Source organism: Apodemus sylvaticus, chromosome 3 (assembly GCF_947179515.1).
Source record: "Apodemus sylvaticus chromosome 3, mApoSyl1.1, whole genome shotgun sequence".
Lineage (NCBI taxonomy): Eukaryota > Metazoa > Chordata > Mammalia > Rodentia > Muridae > Apodemus > Apodemus sylvaticus.
The window spans coordinates 123507136-123523172 of record NC_067474.1 but is presented as its reverse complement, the minus strand read 5'-3'; the positions used below and the strand labels follow the sequence as shown (position 1 = coordinate 123523172).

The 16037-nt window shown below is 43.5% G+C and overlaps 1 protein-coding gene across 1 annotated transcript in view; it reads left to right on the top strand.

Annotated features, from left to right (window-relative positions):
• Positions 1-2481: 2481 nt before the first annotated feature.
• Scp2 (sterol carrier protein 2) overlaps positions 2482-16037 on the top strand; it is an 80910-nt gene continuing 67354 nt past the window's right edge. The window contains exons 1-3 of the mRNA XM_052176964.1: positions 2482-2633; positions 9042-9099; positions 14257-14328. Coding sequence (XP_052032924.1) covers positions 2565-2633; positions 9042-9099; positions 14257-14328 — 199 coding nt within the window. The 5' untranslated portion in view covers positions 2482-2564. The remainder of the gene's footprint in view (positions 2634-9041; positions 9100-14256; positions 14329-16037) is intronic.

The following is a 16037-nucleotide window of genomic DNA, read 5'->3' as shown; positions in this document are numbered from 1 at the left end:
GGGTTCAAGGGCAGCGTGGTCAGTTCCAGGATGGCCAATGCTACACCTCTGTCACACATACACACACATACACACACACACACACACACAAAGACTTCAGAAATTGTATACACAATCCATACAGTCAAATCCCCTCCCCTTCTTTATTCTGCGCTGTGTAGGTTGGTCTCAATCCTTGAGCTCAAGCTATTTATTGTCTTAGTTCAACTTCCCAAATACCTATTGCAACAGCCAGCCTGCCCCATAGCAACTGTACGGAGTCAATTGGAGCACCAGATCAATGAATCACTGATTCTAGAAGAACACAGGATTTGCTTTCTGAGAGTGTCACAATTATGCCAAGCAAGCAGCACAAGATATTCCTTGTTTTGTGTATAAAATTATCGTTTATGGATTTTTTTGGTTTTTTTTTTTATTTTTTATTTTTTATTTTTTATTTTTTCGAGACAGGGTTTCTCTGTGTAGCCCTGGCTGTCCTGGAACTCACTCTGTAGACCAGGCTGGCCTCAAACTCAGAAATCTGCCTGCCTCTGCTTCCCAGAGTAATGGGATTACAGGCGTGCGCCACCACCGCTGCACTATGGATTTGCTAATAATGAAGAAGCAAGGCCAACAGTGCTCTTCTCACTAGGTTTGTCAACAAGCCTTCTTGCCTCTGGGGACACTAGAACAGATGCCAGTGCTATGTGTGTACAACAGCAAAACCTTCAACAAAAGCACAAGTAGGCAAAACTGCAAAAAGGGGGAGATACTAGAAAGGACCAAGTAAGTCCTTGGAAATCATGGGTGGACAGTGTGAGAACCAGATTAAGACAGTAGATTGTGTCCTAGTCCTCCACAGCAGAGAGGGCGGCTTTGGGAAGCAAGCTGTTCACCACCTCAAGTGTTGATTGTAGAGTTACAAACAAACGTGAGTAGGCTAGCTGACGAGTACAGACTCTTCAAATAACAATCTGCAGATTGAAAGAACTTCCAATCAGCTAAGTTGAGAGATGTATCTGATTCCTTCCTTCCTCTTCCTTCCTTCCTTCCTTCCTTCCTTCCTTCCTTCCCTTCTTCTTCTTCTTCTTCTTCTTCTTCTTCTTCTTCTTCTTCTTCTTCTTCTTCTTCTTCCTCTTCTTCTTCTTCTCTCTCTCTCTCTCTCTCTCTCTTTCTTTCTTTCTTTCTTTCTTTCTTTCTTTCTTTCTTTCTTTCTTGACAGGGACTCTCTCTTCATAGCTCTGGCTGTCCTGGAATTGGCTATGTAATGTAAACCAGGCTGACCTTAAACTCATAGATATCCACCTGCCTCTGCTTTCCCAAGTGTTAGGATCAAAGGTTTGCTCTACCACATACGGAATCATTCCTAAGCCAAGCATTATTCATAATCAAAAGAGGCTCGGGGAGCTCAGCTATCCAACACGGATGACATTCACAGATAGAACGGAAGGGAAGTGAAGAAATTGTGACAAACAAGCAGGTGCTTTTTGGTCTGAACAATTGGACTATGATTGACTATGCTATGGCTGCTACAAAAAATATACATAATTACTGGGCAGTAATGGCCTATGTCTTTAATTCCAGCACTTGGGAGACAGGGGTAGCTGGATCTCTGTAAATTTGAGGCCAGGCTTGTTTACAGAGCAAGTTCTAGGACAGTTAGGGCTACACACACACATTCACACACACACACACACACACACACACACACCACCAACTTTTTTTTTGGAGACTCACTTTGCAGCCTGGACCATGCTGGACTCAAATTGTTTTGAGGTATGTCCACCAGAGAACAACACACAGACACTCTTAAAGCTGAAAAGAAAGTTCGTATTGCTGGCTACTGGCTGCAGAGGATACTTGCCCAAACATGCAGCCCTGATCCTTTGTCATTTATGCACAAAACCCACATCCTGGTTGGCACACTTCAGTTAGCAAGAATAAACAGAACTACGGAAGCCAAAATGTAAGGTTAGCACCTTTAGGGACTTTACTGGTTTCTGGAACTATGGACCAGGTCTTTGATGCATTTGGTCTTTGCTCCATTTTTGGCAGAGATCTGCCTGCCTCTGCCTCTCCAGTGGAGATATTAAAGGCATGAACCACTAAGCCCTGCTCTGACTTAATTTTTAAAAACATCTTATGCACATGTAGAATTCTGACTTTATTACTGTACGCTGTACTTTAGCTCATATACTGAATGTTGTCACTACTCTCACAGATACAGAATGTTTCTAACACTCTAAAGAATCTCCACAGGCTTCTGAGTTTCCTCTGAGGCCAGAGCTTCCATTTCAGGCTTTCCTTCTCTTACTGTAAAGAGAGGAAGCACAGAAACTGAGGTCTCCTTGAGAAACTTTGCCTGAATCTAACACAGTAGGTCGAAAGGTCCCATGAAGGACTTGGCCCAAGGATCGCTGCGCATGCTTAGATGCTTTACACTGCCAGTGAGGTTCCCTTAACTCGGCCCCGCCCCCGACGCCGCGGCCCCGCCCCCGACGCTTGGGGTAGGGATAACCCGACCCGAACCGGCTTTAGTTCAGCAGGGACTCATTCGGTGGGAGACCTCGTTCGCTGCCGGAGCCATGCCTTCCGTCACTTTGAAGTCTCCGCGCCTGCGCCGGGTGTTCGTAATCGGCGTTGGCATGACCAAGGTAAACAGAGCTGTGAGCCGGGAGAAATCTGCCTCTGTGATTCCCGGCAGTCCGAGGCGACAGGGAAGCGCGGCCGCCCGGGGACGGTCACATCTGCGCTGCTGTCCCTTCCCTCCAGAGAAGCGACTCAGGGTGTCTGATGCTGTCACTAGGGTCGCAGTGCCTTGGGCTTGTTCTCTCAGCCGGTTTTTCTTCGCCTTCCTGTTTGCCTATTCTAGCTGTTTAGTCTGTGAAGGAGCCCCCAACACAGCACAAATTTCACACTTCCTTAGATTCTAAACCCTGAGCTAGGCCGGCCGGGTGGCTCGCATGTCCAGTGTGAGCATTAGGAGACGCGGCTAGGAGAATTGCTATGAGTTTGTGGAGTCATAGAGGACTATGTAGCAAGACCTTGTTTCACAAAACAAAACAAACCAAACCGACAAACATACACAAACAAAAAACATTTGGAGCTTGGACAGAGGCCAGGCTGAAAGAAAGAAAAGATCGTGAATGCCACCAGCTCTGTAGTGGCTTTAAGTACTTTTCTGAGATAGCAGCAGGTGTGGCTGTGGGCTTCTAGTTCGAAGCTAATCGATAGTACAGGTTCCTTTGATCCTCTGACCATATTGCTGTTTCTCTGGGTCTAAGGCAACCAGAAACTCCCAATACCCTGACTCGGCTCTGTGCTCTAGCAATGCCAGGTTACCTGTAGCTCTCTCTTAATCTTCTGCAGTTTTGCATCTAGTGGCACTAATTGCCCCAGTTGACTTTCCCGGGTTAGCATCTTTGGGCTCTTAAAGGGACAGTTTAGATCTTACCATCCAGAAAACCCTTGATTATCTTGGCTTTCTTACAGAGCCTTGAACTAAGCTCTAGTTTACTTTAATGCGTTGGAATTCTTTGTTTAGATGACTATATTCTCCTAATGTGTTGCTACAGGGTAGGTACCACAATTATTACTGCTGTATCACCCACAGTGATAATCACTTGTGCCGAATGACAGTGAATGTTAGTTGATTGATATTAGATGGATGTACTTGTGAAAGAGTTACTGGGAAGAATCTTTTTTTTACTGTAAAAAAAAAAAAGCCCAAAATTTTATATTATCTTAGTAACAGGTAAAAGTGGATAATTCATTCAAAACATGTAAATAGAAAAGTTGACTAATATGTTCTAAAACTTAAAGAGCACCCACTGTTTCTCAGAGGGGGAGCGACTCATAAAGTAGGTGGGCAGTAAAACTTTCCAAAGTATTCTCTAGATTTCTTTTTTTAAAAAATAAAACAAAACAGTATCTTATATACTGGCTGGCTTTAAACTTCTGATTCAGCCTCTCAACTTACCCCATGCTGAACCTATAGGTGTCTCCCCTGCCCCATGCCCTGCTAGTATGTTGTTCCATTTTAAAACACCTTCCATTGATTGTTTAATGTCTGCTTATATGAGCTGTATAGAAAAAGTATAGTTTCTGGAAAAAATGTTTAATTTTTTTTCTGGTTGGTAGGTAGAGGTGAAGGGGACCTTAATATTCCTTAGGGAAGAGGAAAGGAATTAAGATGGTTTCATCATTTAAGCATATATGCAGTGCATGTGCTATGTGTTGTATGTGAGAGTGATTGTGACAAAAATGAATAAAAGCAAGATTGGGCAGGGGATGTGACTCACTGCTTGCCAACATGCATGAAGCCCCGGGTTCCCATCTCCAGTCTTCATAAACCAGGCATGACGATGTACAACCACTGGTTCAGCATTCAGAGGGTGGAGACAAGGGAATCACAAGTTCAAGGCTGTCCTTAGGTTTACATAGAGAGTTCAGAGCCCATCTAGCTAAGATCTTATCTTAACCAAAGAACAAGGGCCGGCAAGGTGACCAGTGGGTGAAAGAGCATCCCGTCAGGCATGGCAGCCTGAGTTCGGCCCCTGGTCCTCACCTAGTGTGAGTTTGCTCACTCTTTTCCGTCCTCTGCCTTCCCATGTGTCTTGCAGCCTGAATGTGCCCCTTACACATACACACACACACACACACACACACGTACATGAAGATATGTTTATTTTATAAATATAACATTGCTGTTATATATAATTTTTATAAATAAAATTTATTTATTTATTTATTTATTTATTATTGGTTTTTTGTTTTTGTTTTTGTTTTTGAGACAGGGTTTCCTAGTGTAGCCTGGGTTGTCTTGGAACTCACTTTGTAAACCAAGCTGGCCTTGAACGCACAGAGATCTGTCAGCCTCTGCCTCCTGAGTGCTGGCATTAAAGACAGATTTTTAAAAACCCACATAAACAAACAAAAAAGAAGAAAGAGAAAAAAAGGACAGTTTGGCATTTTTAGTTAAGCATGGTCGACTGGAAAAATGAATTTATCTCTTGTTTTGTTTTGTTTTTTCCCAAATATCATTAAAACAGTGAGGAACAATGCACGTTGGGGCAGAATCTGTAGGAGAGATGCCAGAAAATACTAAAAGCAGATAGAAGCCAGGTTTGGTGGCATCCTAGCACTCAGGTGGTGGCAGAATCATCTCAAAACCAAACAAAATCCAACCACCACAAGAAGAAGGGACTTCGTTGAAATTCTCCACGTGGTGCTGCCTAGCTTTGTTCTTAGAAGACACACCCAAACACACACTCCCTTCCTGGCAGAGGCTGGGGGATTATTTGAAATGATTGAAGGAGAAAGTCAGCTTGATATGATATTGTCTTGTGGTGAAACTTAGTAGGTGATGAGCTTTGGTCATACTTAGAAACCTTACATAATGTTACTGTGTGTATGAGGTGTGTGCATACGTGTGTGTGTGTGTGTGTGTGTGTGTGTGTGTGTGTGTGTGTGTGTGTACATGCAGTGGTGAGCATGCTGAGCTCAGAAGACAACTTTGTGGAGTTGATTTGTCCTTCCATCTTGTTGTGGGTTGTGAGGAATCCAGGTCACCAGGCTTTTGTGACAAGCACCGGTACCTGCTAAACTATCTTGCCAGCCCGGTTGAAACTTTTTATTATTTTTAAATCTGTTGTTGGTCTTGAGGATCTAACCCAGTTCCTTAAGCATGCCAGGAAAATGCTGAGGTAGGGTCCTAAGCTTTGAAGAGAGGAAGTTTGAATCCAGCCTGAGCACATGAGAGGCCCCGTCTCAAAAATCCAACAGACAAGCAGACCAACAGCGAAGAAATACTGAAGTTGAGTGGGAAGTAGTAATGTGAATATATGAAATTTTTCATCTGTTAAAAGTATTCCTAGCACTGCCACAGGAAGAAGCCTAGAAACAGTAACCAAATCAGTGGTGTTCTGGATGCTAAATCCTAGGTCCTGAAATATCTTTATTTTTTCCAGAGAGTGGCTCTCACTTAATCCCTTTCAGGCCTCAAAGCCCCTGTGTAGCTGTCGATGACTTTGATCTTGTAACCCTCCTGAATACCCAGATTTCAGACATGTGCTATCATGTCCTATTCTGTGGTCCTGGAGATGGAACCTGAGGCTTCCTGTGTGTTAGATACTCTACCGACTGAGTTAGACCCCCAGGCTCCCAGGCCCTTAACCCCTGAAATTTCTTCTGTGTAGAGAACCGGTTGTTTGGAGAAATTACAAAATCTAGGTGAGGTAAGGAGTGATCAAGATAAGTCTGGTGGATTTTGTCGTAATTAATTGTGAGGAAACCAGAGCCCCTCTGGGTTATGTCAAGAGTCAGGTGCCAGCGTGCCTAGGACAGTTGAACTTTGTGTATGTGCACATGTGCACCTTGTCTACCTTGTTTTGTCATTCTCTCTCTCTCTCTCTCTCTCTCTCTCTCTCTCTCTCTCTCTCTCTCTCTCTCTCTCTCCCCCTCCCTCCCTCTCTCATCCCTGACTCCCCAAGGTGGTAGGTGGCTAGCCGGTGAGCTCCTGTGATCTGTCACCCCAGGGCTGTAGTCATTAATAGATGACCACAGTGGGCCTTACGCAAGGCAAGGAGTTTTCCAGCTAAGCCACTTCCCCAGCCCCAGCATTTGACCTTTAAACATGATAATAGTTGTAATAGGTCAAAGCCCTATTACCTGCATCTAAGTACACGTGTTTATATCTTTTCTTTCTTTTTTTTTTAAAGATTTATTTATTATTATATGTAAGTACACTGTAACTGTCTTCAGACACTCCAGAAGAGGGTGTCAGATCTCATTACAGATGGTTGTGAGCCACCATGTGGTTGTTGGGAATTGAACTCAGGACCTTCAGAAGAGCATTCAGTGCTTTTAACTGCTGAGCCATCTCTCCAGTCCGTGTTTATATCTTAAAAGCAAATATTTGTAGGATATTGGTGAACCTGTCCATCTTCTTCAAAACAGGCAAATAACGGGAAACTATCATTTAGCTGTAGTTATTATCAATGATAAAATTCAAGTTCCTAAGCATCTTGTATCTAGGTGGGATCTCACCACATTAAGAAAGCATCATTAATAAGGTAAGCACTGACATTAAGAAAGGTGAGGTTGAGAATTTTTTATTAAAATTTGGAAGAGATATATAACTTTGAATTACTATTTTTTTTTTTGAGACAGAGTCTCTCCATATAGCCCTGGCTGTCCTAGAACTGATTATGTAGACCAGGCTAGCCTTGAACTCACAGAGATCTGCCTGCCTCTGCTCCTGAGTTCTGGGCTTAAAGTATGTACCACCACGCCTGGCTAGAATTACTAATTAATTTTTTTAATTAATTATTTTCATCACAAATGTTTCCCCCCCCCAATCCCTCTGAATTACTAATTTTTAAATTTTGTTTTACTTTGAGATAGGATCTGGTTAGTCTAGGTTGGCCTCCAGCTTGCTATGTAACAGGAGTGACTCTTCAGTTCTTTATGAAGGGTTCGTTGGTGTGGTTTCAGATCCCACATTACAACTGATCTTAAAATTCTTTCTACTTAGCTGGGCGGTGGTGGCACACGCCTGTAATCCCAGCACTTGGGAAGCAGAGGCAGGTGGATTTCTGAGTTTGAGGCCAGCCTGGTCTACAGAGTGAGTTCCAGGACAGCCAGGGCTACACAGAGAAACCCTGTCTCGGAAAAAAAAAAAACCCAAAAAACAAAAACAAAAACAACCCCCCTCCCCCCCCCCCCCCCCGCCTCCCCCCCAATCTTTCTACTTGTTAAGTGCTACTTAGTATTGCTGGGTTTTTTTTTTTTTTGTATTTGTGTGTGTGTGTGTGTGTGTGTGTGTTTTCTGCTCAGTGTCAGAATCTCCACACACCAAGGCCCTGTGTTCTTGTTTTTTATTTGGTTGTCTTTTTTGTTTTTGAGACAGGGCTTCACTGTGTAGCCTTGGCTAGCCTGAAACTTGCTATGCTGGCCTAGAACTCACAGAAATCTGCCTCCTCTTCTCTACCCCCTGAGCAGTGGGATCAGAGGGGCGCAAGCCCTGTACCGTACACACAGACATGAACATTCTTTTTTTCTTCTCGCTACGACCTCCCTTGCTCTGGCCCTGCTCGCTCTCTTGCTCCGGCCCGATGTGAACATTTTTTTTAAGAAAGTGAAAAGAATATTTAAATATCTTTCTAATTGCATGTCTGTGTCATGTAGATTTATTTCATAGATTTATTGCATAGACTTAAACCAAAACAATGTAAAACTAAAATTAAACTGCAGATGGGAATAACAGATTCTGATATGAATCTGTTTCTTGTTAAACCAACTATCAACAGGAATAACAGAAATGTGGGGCCTGTGGGGCGACCCAGTGGGTGCTTAGCCACCGCACCTGACGACCCGAGTCTGACCCCCAGGGTTTGTGTGTGTGCTGGAGGACAGAGCCATTTCTTCCAAGGTGTCCTCCAGCTGTGCACACAAAATAAGTAAGTGGAAGAAAAGATGGATCCCTGGGAAGCCTTTCTTATTTTGTCTTAAAATGGTAGATGTCGTTTCCAAATCTCTCTATACTTAAGTTAGTGTTACTGCATATTTTAGATTAGATTGAAAGCTCTCTAAGGGTAAGGACTTCAGGTTTTTATGTTCAGAGTAAAGGAACATGACAGATGCTCAGGAGAGAGAGAGAGAGAGAGAGAGAGGTGGGAGAGAGAGGGGAGTGGGAACCTATGATGCATGTATTCTGTGTCAGAGAACAACTTTGGAACTCAACTCTCTCCTTCCATAGTAGGCTCTGAGGTTCCTAGGATGTCAGATTTGTATAGGAAGCATTTCACTTATTGTACCTCCCCCCCTTTGTTTTAGGATGGTGTCATATATCCCAGGCTGACCCAGAACTTGGTGTGTAGCAAACTTCTTGCTGGGTTACAGGCCTTTGCCACCATGACCAGTTTCTTGACTTTACTCATATCCTTAGCTCAGTACAGTGTTTTCATTTGAATGAATAACTGAATACATTTTTGTGATACTGTGTAAAAAACAAACAGAACCCTCAATGCCTATTTCACTTATCATCCTCTTCTGTGTTCTAGTTCATGAAGCCTGGAGGTGAAAATTCAAGAGATTATCCTGAGATGGCAAAGGAAGCAGGTAATAGAAAAAAAGTCCTAATTTTGGACACCCAATAGCTTATTGTGTGGTTTGTGCTTATTCCGTGAGTGGAGCGGCCTTGCAAGCACAGAAGGAACAGTTGTGGAGAAGAACTCCCTTGGGGCTTGTCCATGGTGTAGTGGAAAGAGAAGGAAAAGACGCAGGCAGTCTTCAGCTGTCCAGCTAGAGCAGACAGCATCACCGCCTTTCATGGGTTATTACGCTGTGTGTTGGGATAGCATCCTACTCAGCTTTAGCTGTCAACTTGACACTGCCTGGAGTCACCTGAAAAAGGAGTCTCAATTGAGGATTGTCCAGGTCAGATTGGTCTGTGGGCATGTCCTGGGGGATCAACTATTAATGGATGCCCAGCCCACTCTGAGTGACACCATTCCTTGGGCAAGTAGTCCTGGGTTGTGTAAAAAAGATGGTTAAGCATGAACCTGTAAACAGGAGAGAAAGAACTCCAGCAATGGTCCACCATGGTTCCTGCCTTTGAGTCCCTACCCTGATAAATAAAACCCTTCTTTCCCTAAGTTGCTTTTGGTCAGAATGTTTTTTTCAAATTTTTATTTTTTACTTATTTATTTTTTAAGATTTATTTATTTATTATATGTAAGTACACTGTAGCTGTCTTCAGACATACCAGAAAAGCTGGCGTCGGATCTCAGATCTCATTACGGATGGTTGTGAGCCACCATGTGGTTGCTGGGATTTGAACTCAGGACCTTTGGAAGAGCAGTCAGTGCTCTTAACTGCTGAGCCATCTCACCAGTCCGATCAGAATATTTTACAGAAGGCACCCAGGACAGATGATAAATGTGGTCAGGGAAAGAAAAGAAGGGTCATTGTCTTGGTTACTGTTCTATCATAATGAAGAGACACCATGACCAAGGCAATTTATAAAAGAAAACATTTGATTGGGGACTTGCTTACAGTGTGAGGGTGAGTCACCTGGGGAGTGGGAGCATGACCACAGATGGGCAGGCACAGACAGCAGGCAGGGAGAGAACTAACGCTCAAAACCTCAAAGCCCACCCCTAGTGACACTGCCTCAGACATCACCATATCTCCAGATCCTTCCTAAACAGTCCACCAACTGGAACCAAACATTCAAATTCATTCTCATCCAAAGCACCATAACCATCGTGATGCTTTGTATATTCTCAGCCTAGGGAATGGCACTGTTAGAAAGTATGACCCTGTTAGAGTAGGTGTGTCCTGTGGGTGTGGGCTTTAAGACCCTCATCCTAGCTGCCTGGAAGCCAGTATTCTGCTAGCAGCCTTCAGATGAAGATGTAGAACTCTCAGCTCCTCCTGCCTCCTCCTATCTCCCTGGATGTTGCCATGTTTCTGCCTTGATGATATTGTACTAAACCTTTGAACCTGCATGTCAGTCCCAAGTAAATGTTATCCTTATAAGAGTTGCTTTGGGGTGCTGGAGAGATGCTCAGCGGTTAAGAGCACTGACTGCTCTTCCAGAGATCTGAGTTCAATTCCCAGCAACCACTGGTGGCTCACAACCATCTGTAATGGGATCCAATGCCCTCTTCTGGTGTGTCTGAAGACAGCTACAGTGTATTCACATAAATAAAATAAACAAATAAATCTTAAAAAAAAAATAAAAGAGTTGCCTTGGTCATAGTGTCTGTTCATAGCAGCAAACCCTAAGTAAGACAGCCATGAAGTGGATAGCTTAATTCTAGTGTGTTCCCTGTCCTTATAACTGTGTAAGTGAAAAAGGGCACTCACATTCAAAATGTCACTGAAAACTTGAATGATGCTTTTCTTCTCCTTTTATATTCTCTCTCCCTGCTTCCCTCCCTCCCTCCGTCTCTCCCTCCCTCCGTCCCTCTCTCTCCCTCCCTCAATCCTCTTTCTCTCTCTCTCTCTCTCTCTCTCTCTCTCTCTCTCTCTCTCTCTCTCTCTCTGAGAAAGAGCTTCTCTGTATAGTTCTGGCTATCCTGGAACTTCAATGAAGACTAGTCTAGCCTCAAACTCAGAGATCTGCCTGCTTTTGCCCCCTGAGTGCTGGGATTAAAGGCATGCGCAACCATCGCCTGACACTTCTCTCCATTTTGCTGAACCAATGTAGAGAATTTTTTTCTCTCACTAGGCTGAGGCACTACTACATGAGATGATATCCCTTGTTATTGTTTATTCTAGTGTGAGCTAGTACTGAAAAGACTTGGGTGAATAATACCTGTGAGCTGGGACTCAAAGGCAGGGGATCAGGGCATGCATGCCTCCTTGTTTTAGAAGCACTGAGTATTTTTCATATGCCTGAGTTCCAGCACAGAGATCTACATTGCTTTCTTTTTCTCAAAAAAGAGACAAACTTGAACTCTTTGCACGCTTAAAATAACTAAATAAATAATAACTCAAGAAATGGTAGGAAAGGAAAGAAGAGTGACTGGGAGACATTGTAAGCTTTGGTTGATCTGGAAGACCACTGAAAACACCCACATCTCTATTTGGAGACCTTAGGAGCTCCTGCATTCCTTGAGAAGGCTGGCTTAGGGATTGGCACTCCCAGAGGAGTGTCTGTGGCTAGTCCTTGGATGGCTGTGCTTATTTCCACGACGACCCTGTGTACCCAGTGCAAAATGTAGATGTTGCGTCCACTCATTATGTAACCCAGTATCCAAGTGTTATACAGTGATTCAGGACAGCTTAGCATTCCAGCCTCCAGAAGGAATTTGATTAGCTGCTATTGGTTCTGAGACAGATAACATTTAATATCTTTAATATTTGTTTTCTGTATTGATAGCACTCTTTTTAAATATATATGTATATATATACATATATATATATTTAATGTATGTGAGTACACTGTAGCTGTCTTCAGACACACCAGAAAAGGGCATCAGATCTCATTACAGATGGTTGTGAGCCACCATGTGGTTGCGGGGAATTGAATTCAGGACCTTTAGAAGAACAGTCAGTGCTCTTAACCACTGAGCCATCTCTCCAGCCCGATAGCAGCACTCTAGCACTCTTTTGATAATGCTTTCTGCCTTTCTCTGAAATGGAAGATGTGTTCATCTGTTTTCTGGTGTTAGTTTTCTTCCTCTTCCTTTTCCTCTTCCTCCTCCTCCTCCTCCTCCTCCTCCTCTTCCTCCTCCTCCTCCTCTTCTTCTCTCCCTCCTCTTCTTGTTCCTCCTCCTCTTTTTTGTTTTTGTTTGTTGTGTTTATGAGTCTCAAACCCCACAGCCCTGGCTGTCCTGGAACTTGCTGTGTAGACCAGGCTGGTCTTGAATTCACAGAGATCTGCCTGCCCGTGCCTTGTGAGTGCTGGGATTAAAGGCGTGCATCACCACATCCAGTCATTGTGTATTTTTGAATTATTTATTTTATTTAATTAAAAAGTTTACTAGCTATGGAAGTGCATAATTTCAGTACTTAGGAGGTGGAGGCAGGAACATCAGGAGATCAAGACCAGATTTGTCCATATGCGATCCCAGCCCCAAATATCAACAAACACAAAGAAGAAAAACTACAATTTCTTTAGTAACACGTGAATATAATATTTTGAATGTAAGCCTGTAATGTTGAGAGGAAGTTATGAAGTTTGAATTAGCCATGCAGACTAGCTAGTAATATGAAATCCATTTGGCTGTCCAGCTTTCTCTTTTCTCTGGTTCTTTTCTTCCTTTTTTTCCCTTTCTTTTGATTTTGATTTTGATTTTTTTTATAGTGTTTTGGATTTGATTTTTTCGAGACAGGTTTCTCTGTATAGCCCTGGCTGTCCTGGAACTCACTCTGTAGACCAGGCTGGCCTCGAACTCAGAAATCCACCTGCCTCTGCCTCCCAGAATGCTGGGATTACAGGTGTGTGCCACCATCGCCCTGTTTGATTTTTTTTTTTTTTATTTCTGTCTTCAGACACAAGGCAAGAGGGCATCTGATCTCATTATACATGGCTGTGAGCCACCAGGTGGTTGCTGAGAATTGAACTCAGGACCTCGGGAAGGACAGTGCTCTCAACCACTGAGCCATCTCTCCAGCCCTTGATTTTGCTTTTTTGCAACAGGGTTTCTATGTGTAGCCCAGGCTGTCCTGGAACTCACTCTGTAGACCAGGCTGGCCTCGAACTCAGAAATCTGCCTGCTTCTGCCTCCCAAGTGCTGGGATTAAAGGCATGTGCCACCACCGCCCGGCTGTTTTATGTATCTTAATTTGGCCTTAAATTTACTGTATAGCTGTGGATGTCCCTAAACTTTTGATTGTCTTGCCTTCACTTCCTTGGGTATTATGATTACAGGAATATACAGCCGTACCTAGCTCACTGGTCACTGTGATCAAATCTAGGGCCTGGTAAATACGAGTTATGCCCTTGTTTCCAAAGCGCCATTTCTTGTTCCACAGACAGGTTGGCCAGCTGGTCCTAGCTTTATGAAAGGGCACATCAATTTTTGTTTTGCCTTTGTTTTTGGTTTTTGAAACAGGGTCTCTATTATTGATGCTCTGTCTGCCCTGGAACCCACTATGTAGACCAGGTTGACCTTGACCTCCCAGAGATGTACCTCCCTCTGCTTCCCAAGTTCTCAGATTAAAGGAGTATGCCAGTAATGTCCCCCACTCCCCAACTGTCTCCAGCAAGGACATTCTTTCCCATTTTGCTCCCCTAGATGTGTGGGGATGTGGAGACAAAAGAGACTAGGATGTTGCTATTAAGGAAATTTAAGAGCTATGTGTGGTGGCACACACATGTAATCCCAGTATTTGGGAGGCTGAGGCAGGATTGCGATGAGTTCAGTGCCAGTACACAGTAATTTATAGGCCAGCCCCAATTCTGCCTAAAACAATGACCACAGCAATAAGAAGCCCAGATAACAAGCAGACAGAAACGGAGCTTAAAGGCTTTGGTTAGGCACTGGGATGTAGCTCAGTGGTAGGGTTCCTTAGATTCTGTTGCTTCCCCATGCCACATAAAATGGGCGTGGCCATCTCCACCTGTGATGGGAAGGAAGATATGGAAAAGTGATGGCTTAGAGGAAGAAGAGGAGAGCTACCCTGATTTGGGGGCCACTTTGTCTTTGAACTGAACACGCGATAAAGAAGCAAATGGAACCCGAGGAACTCTGAATGGAATTTCCACTCTCCTGAAGCCACCTATGCCAAGTGATTTTTGATGAATTCTGTTTATTTTCACAGGCCAGAAGGCATTGGCAGATGCGCAGATCCCCTACTCCGAAGTGGAGCAGGCCTGTGTTGGCTATGTGTATGGTATGTAGTAAACAGAACACTCTGACCTATGCACGTAAACCTAGCAGCAAATACATAAGCAAATGTTAACCCTCAGGACAGAACCCAAAGGTGTGTTGGCTCACTGTAATTGTCCTTGCCATTGTACATTATCAAAGCAGGAGACAAATTAAAATCATGTTTTTTGGCTCAGTTAGTAAAATCTTTTTCATAGTAGGCACATACCTTTAATCTCAGCAATCAGGAGGCAGAGGTAGGCAGATCTCTGAGTTCAAGTTCAGCCTGGACTACATAGTGAGTTCCTAGACAGCCAGAGCTATATAGTGAGACTCTATCTAGTGGAAAAAAGAAAAAAGGAGGAACAGGGGAGGAGGAGGAAGGAGGAGGAAGAAGGAAGAAGGAGGAAGAGAGAAAGAAGGAAGAAGAGGAAAGAGGAAGAGGAGGAAGAAGAAGACGAGGGAGAGGAAGAGGAGGAGGAGGAGAGTTTGTAGCCTTTGACTCATCTACCCATTTCTCACACCCTACTCCTCGTTAGGTACTGGGAATTGAACCTGGAGCCTTTTACATGCTAGACAAGCCATTTCTTCAGTTGCTGCTTTTGGCAATTATACTGTATTTTAGCATTGAAAACTACTAACTTATTAGCTGCAAGTAAAGATATCCTATTCTTAGATATTCAAAGTTATTTACAATTTTTAGTTATTAGGAAAATATGGTAATTATATGGCATCATAACATTTATAATACCATAGACAAATCTTTGTGCGTGGCCCTCATATATTTCCTATACTCTTCAAGGTAACAGGAGAGACCCAGGCATAGACCTACTGGGGCATGGTGTGTAGAATGCCCATTGTCAGGGAGACCGGTGAGCCTTGCCATTTATGTAGAAGACTCCTGGTGAGGCCGCACCTCTAGCTCCTTTCATCTTGTTGTCCCAGTGATCCTGCCTGTGGGCCATCTTACTTGAGAGAGAAATTCAGTCTGAATGCTGAATGCTGTGTGGGTCACATTTTCTGTAAGACCTGGATGCATACAGAGTCTTTAAAGCTTAGTGAAAAAAACTTTTCAGGACAGGATCTATGGAGCCTAGGCTGACCTTACATTCAAGAATAGTCTTGAACCTCTGATCCTGTTCTCTCTGCTTACCAAGAGGTGGGATAATGGTGATGTACCGCCATACCCAATTTATGCAGTGCTGGGGATTGAACCCAGATCCTTTGTGTTCTAGGCAAATCATCTTCTTCTTCTTCTTCTTCTTCTTCTTCTTCTTCTTCTTCTTCTTCTTCTTCTTCTTCTTCTTCTTCTTCTTCTTCTTCTTCTTCTTCTTCTTCTTTTTTTGTTTTTGTTTTTTGGATTTGGTTTTTTCGAGACAGGGTTTCTCTGTGTAGCCCTGGCTGTCCTGGAACTCACTCTGTAGACCAGGCTGGCCTCGAACTCAGAAATCCACCTACCTCTGCCTCCCAGAGTGCTGGGATTACAGGTGTGCACCACCACCGCCCGGCTTGCAAGTGCTCTTCTAAATGAGCTATATCCTTAACCCCAAAGCTTCCTGAAGTTTTTTTGTTGGTTTTTTTTGTTTGTTTGTTTTGTTTGTTTGTTTTTGATAGTTTTATACTGTCATCATGGTGGTTTCAAACCTGTAGACTAAAGCAGTCCTTCCACTTTAGCTCCCGGGTATCTGAGACTTACAGTCTGTTCTACCATAGCTGGTTTAAATTGAGGAATGT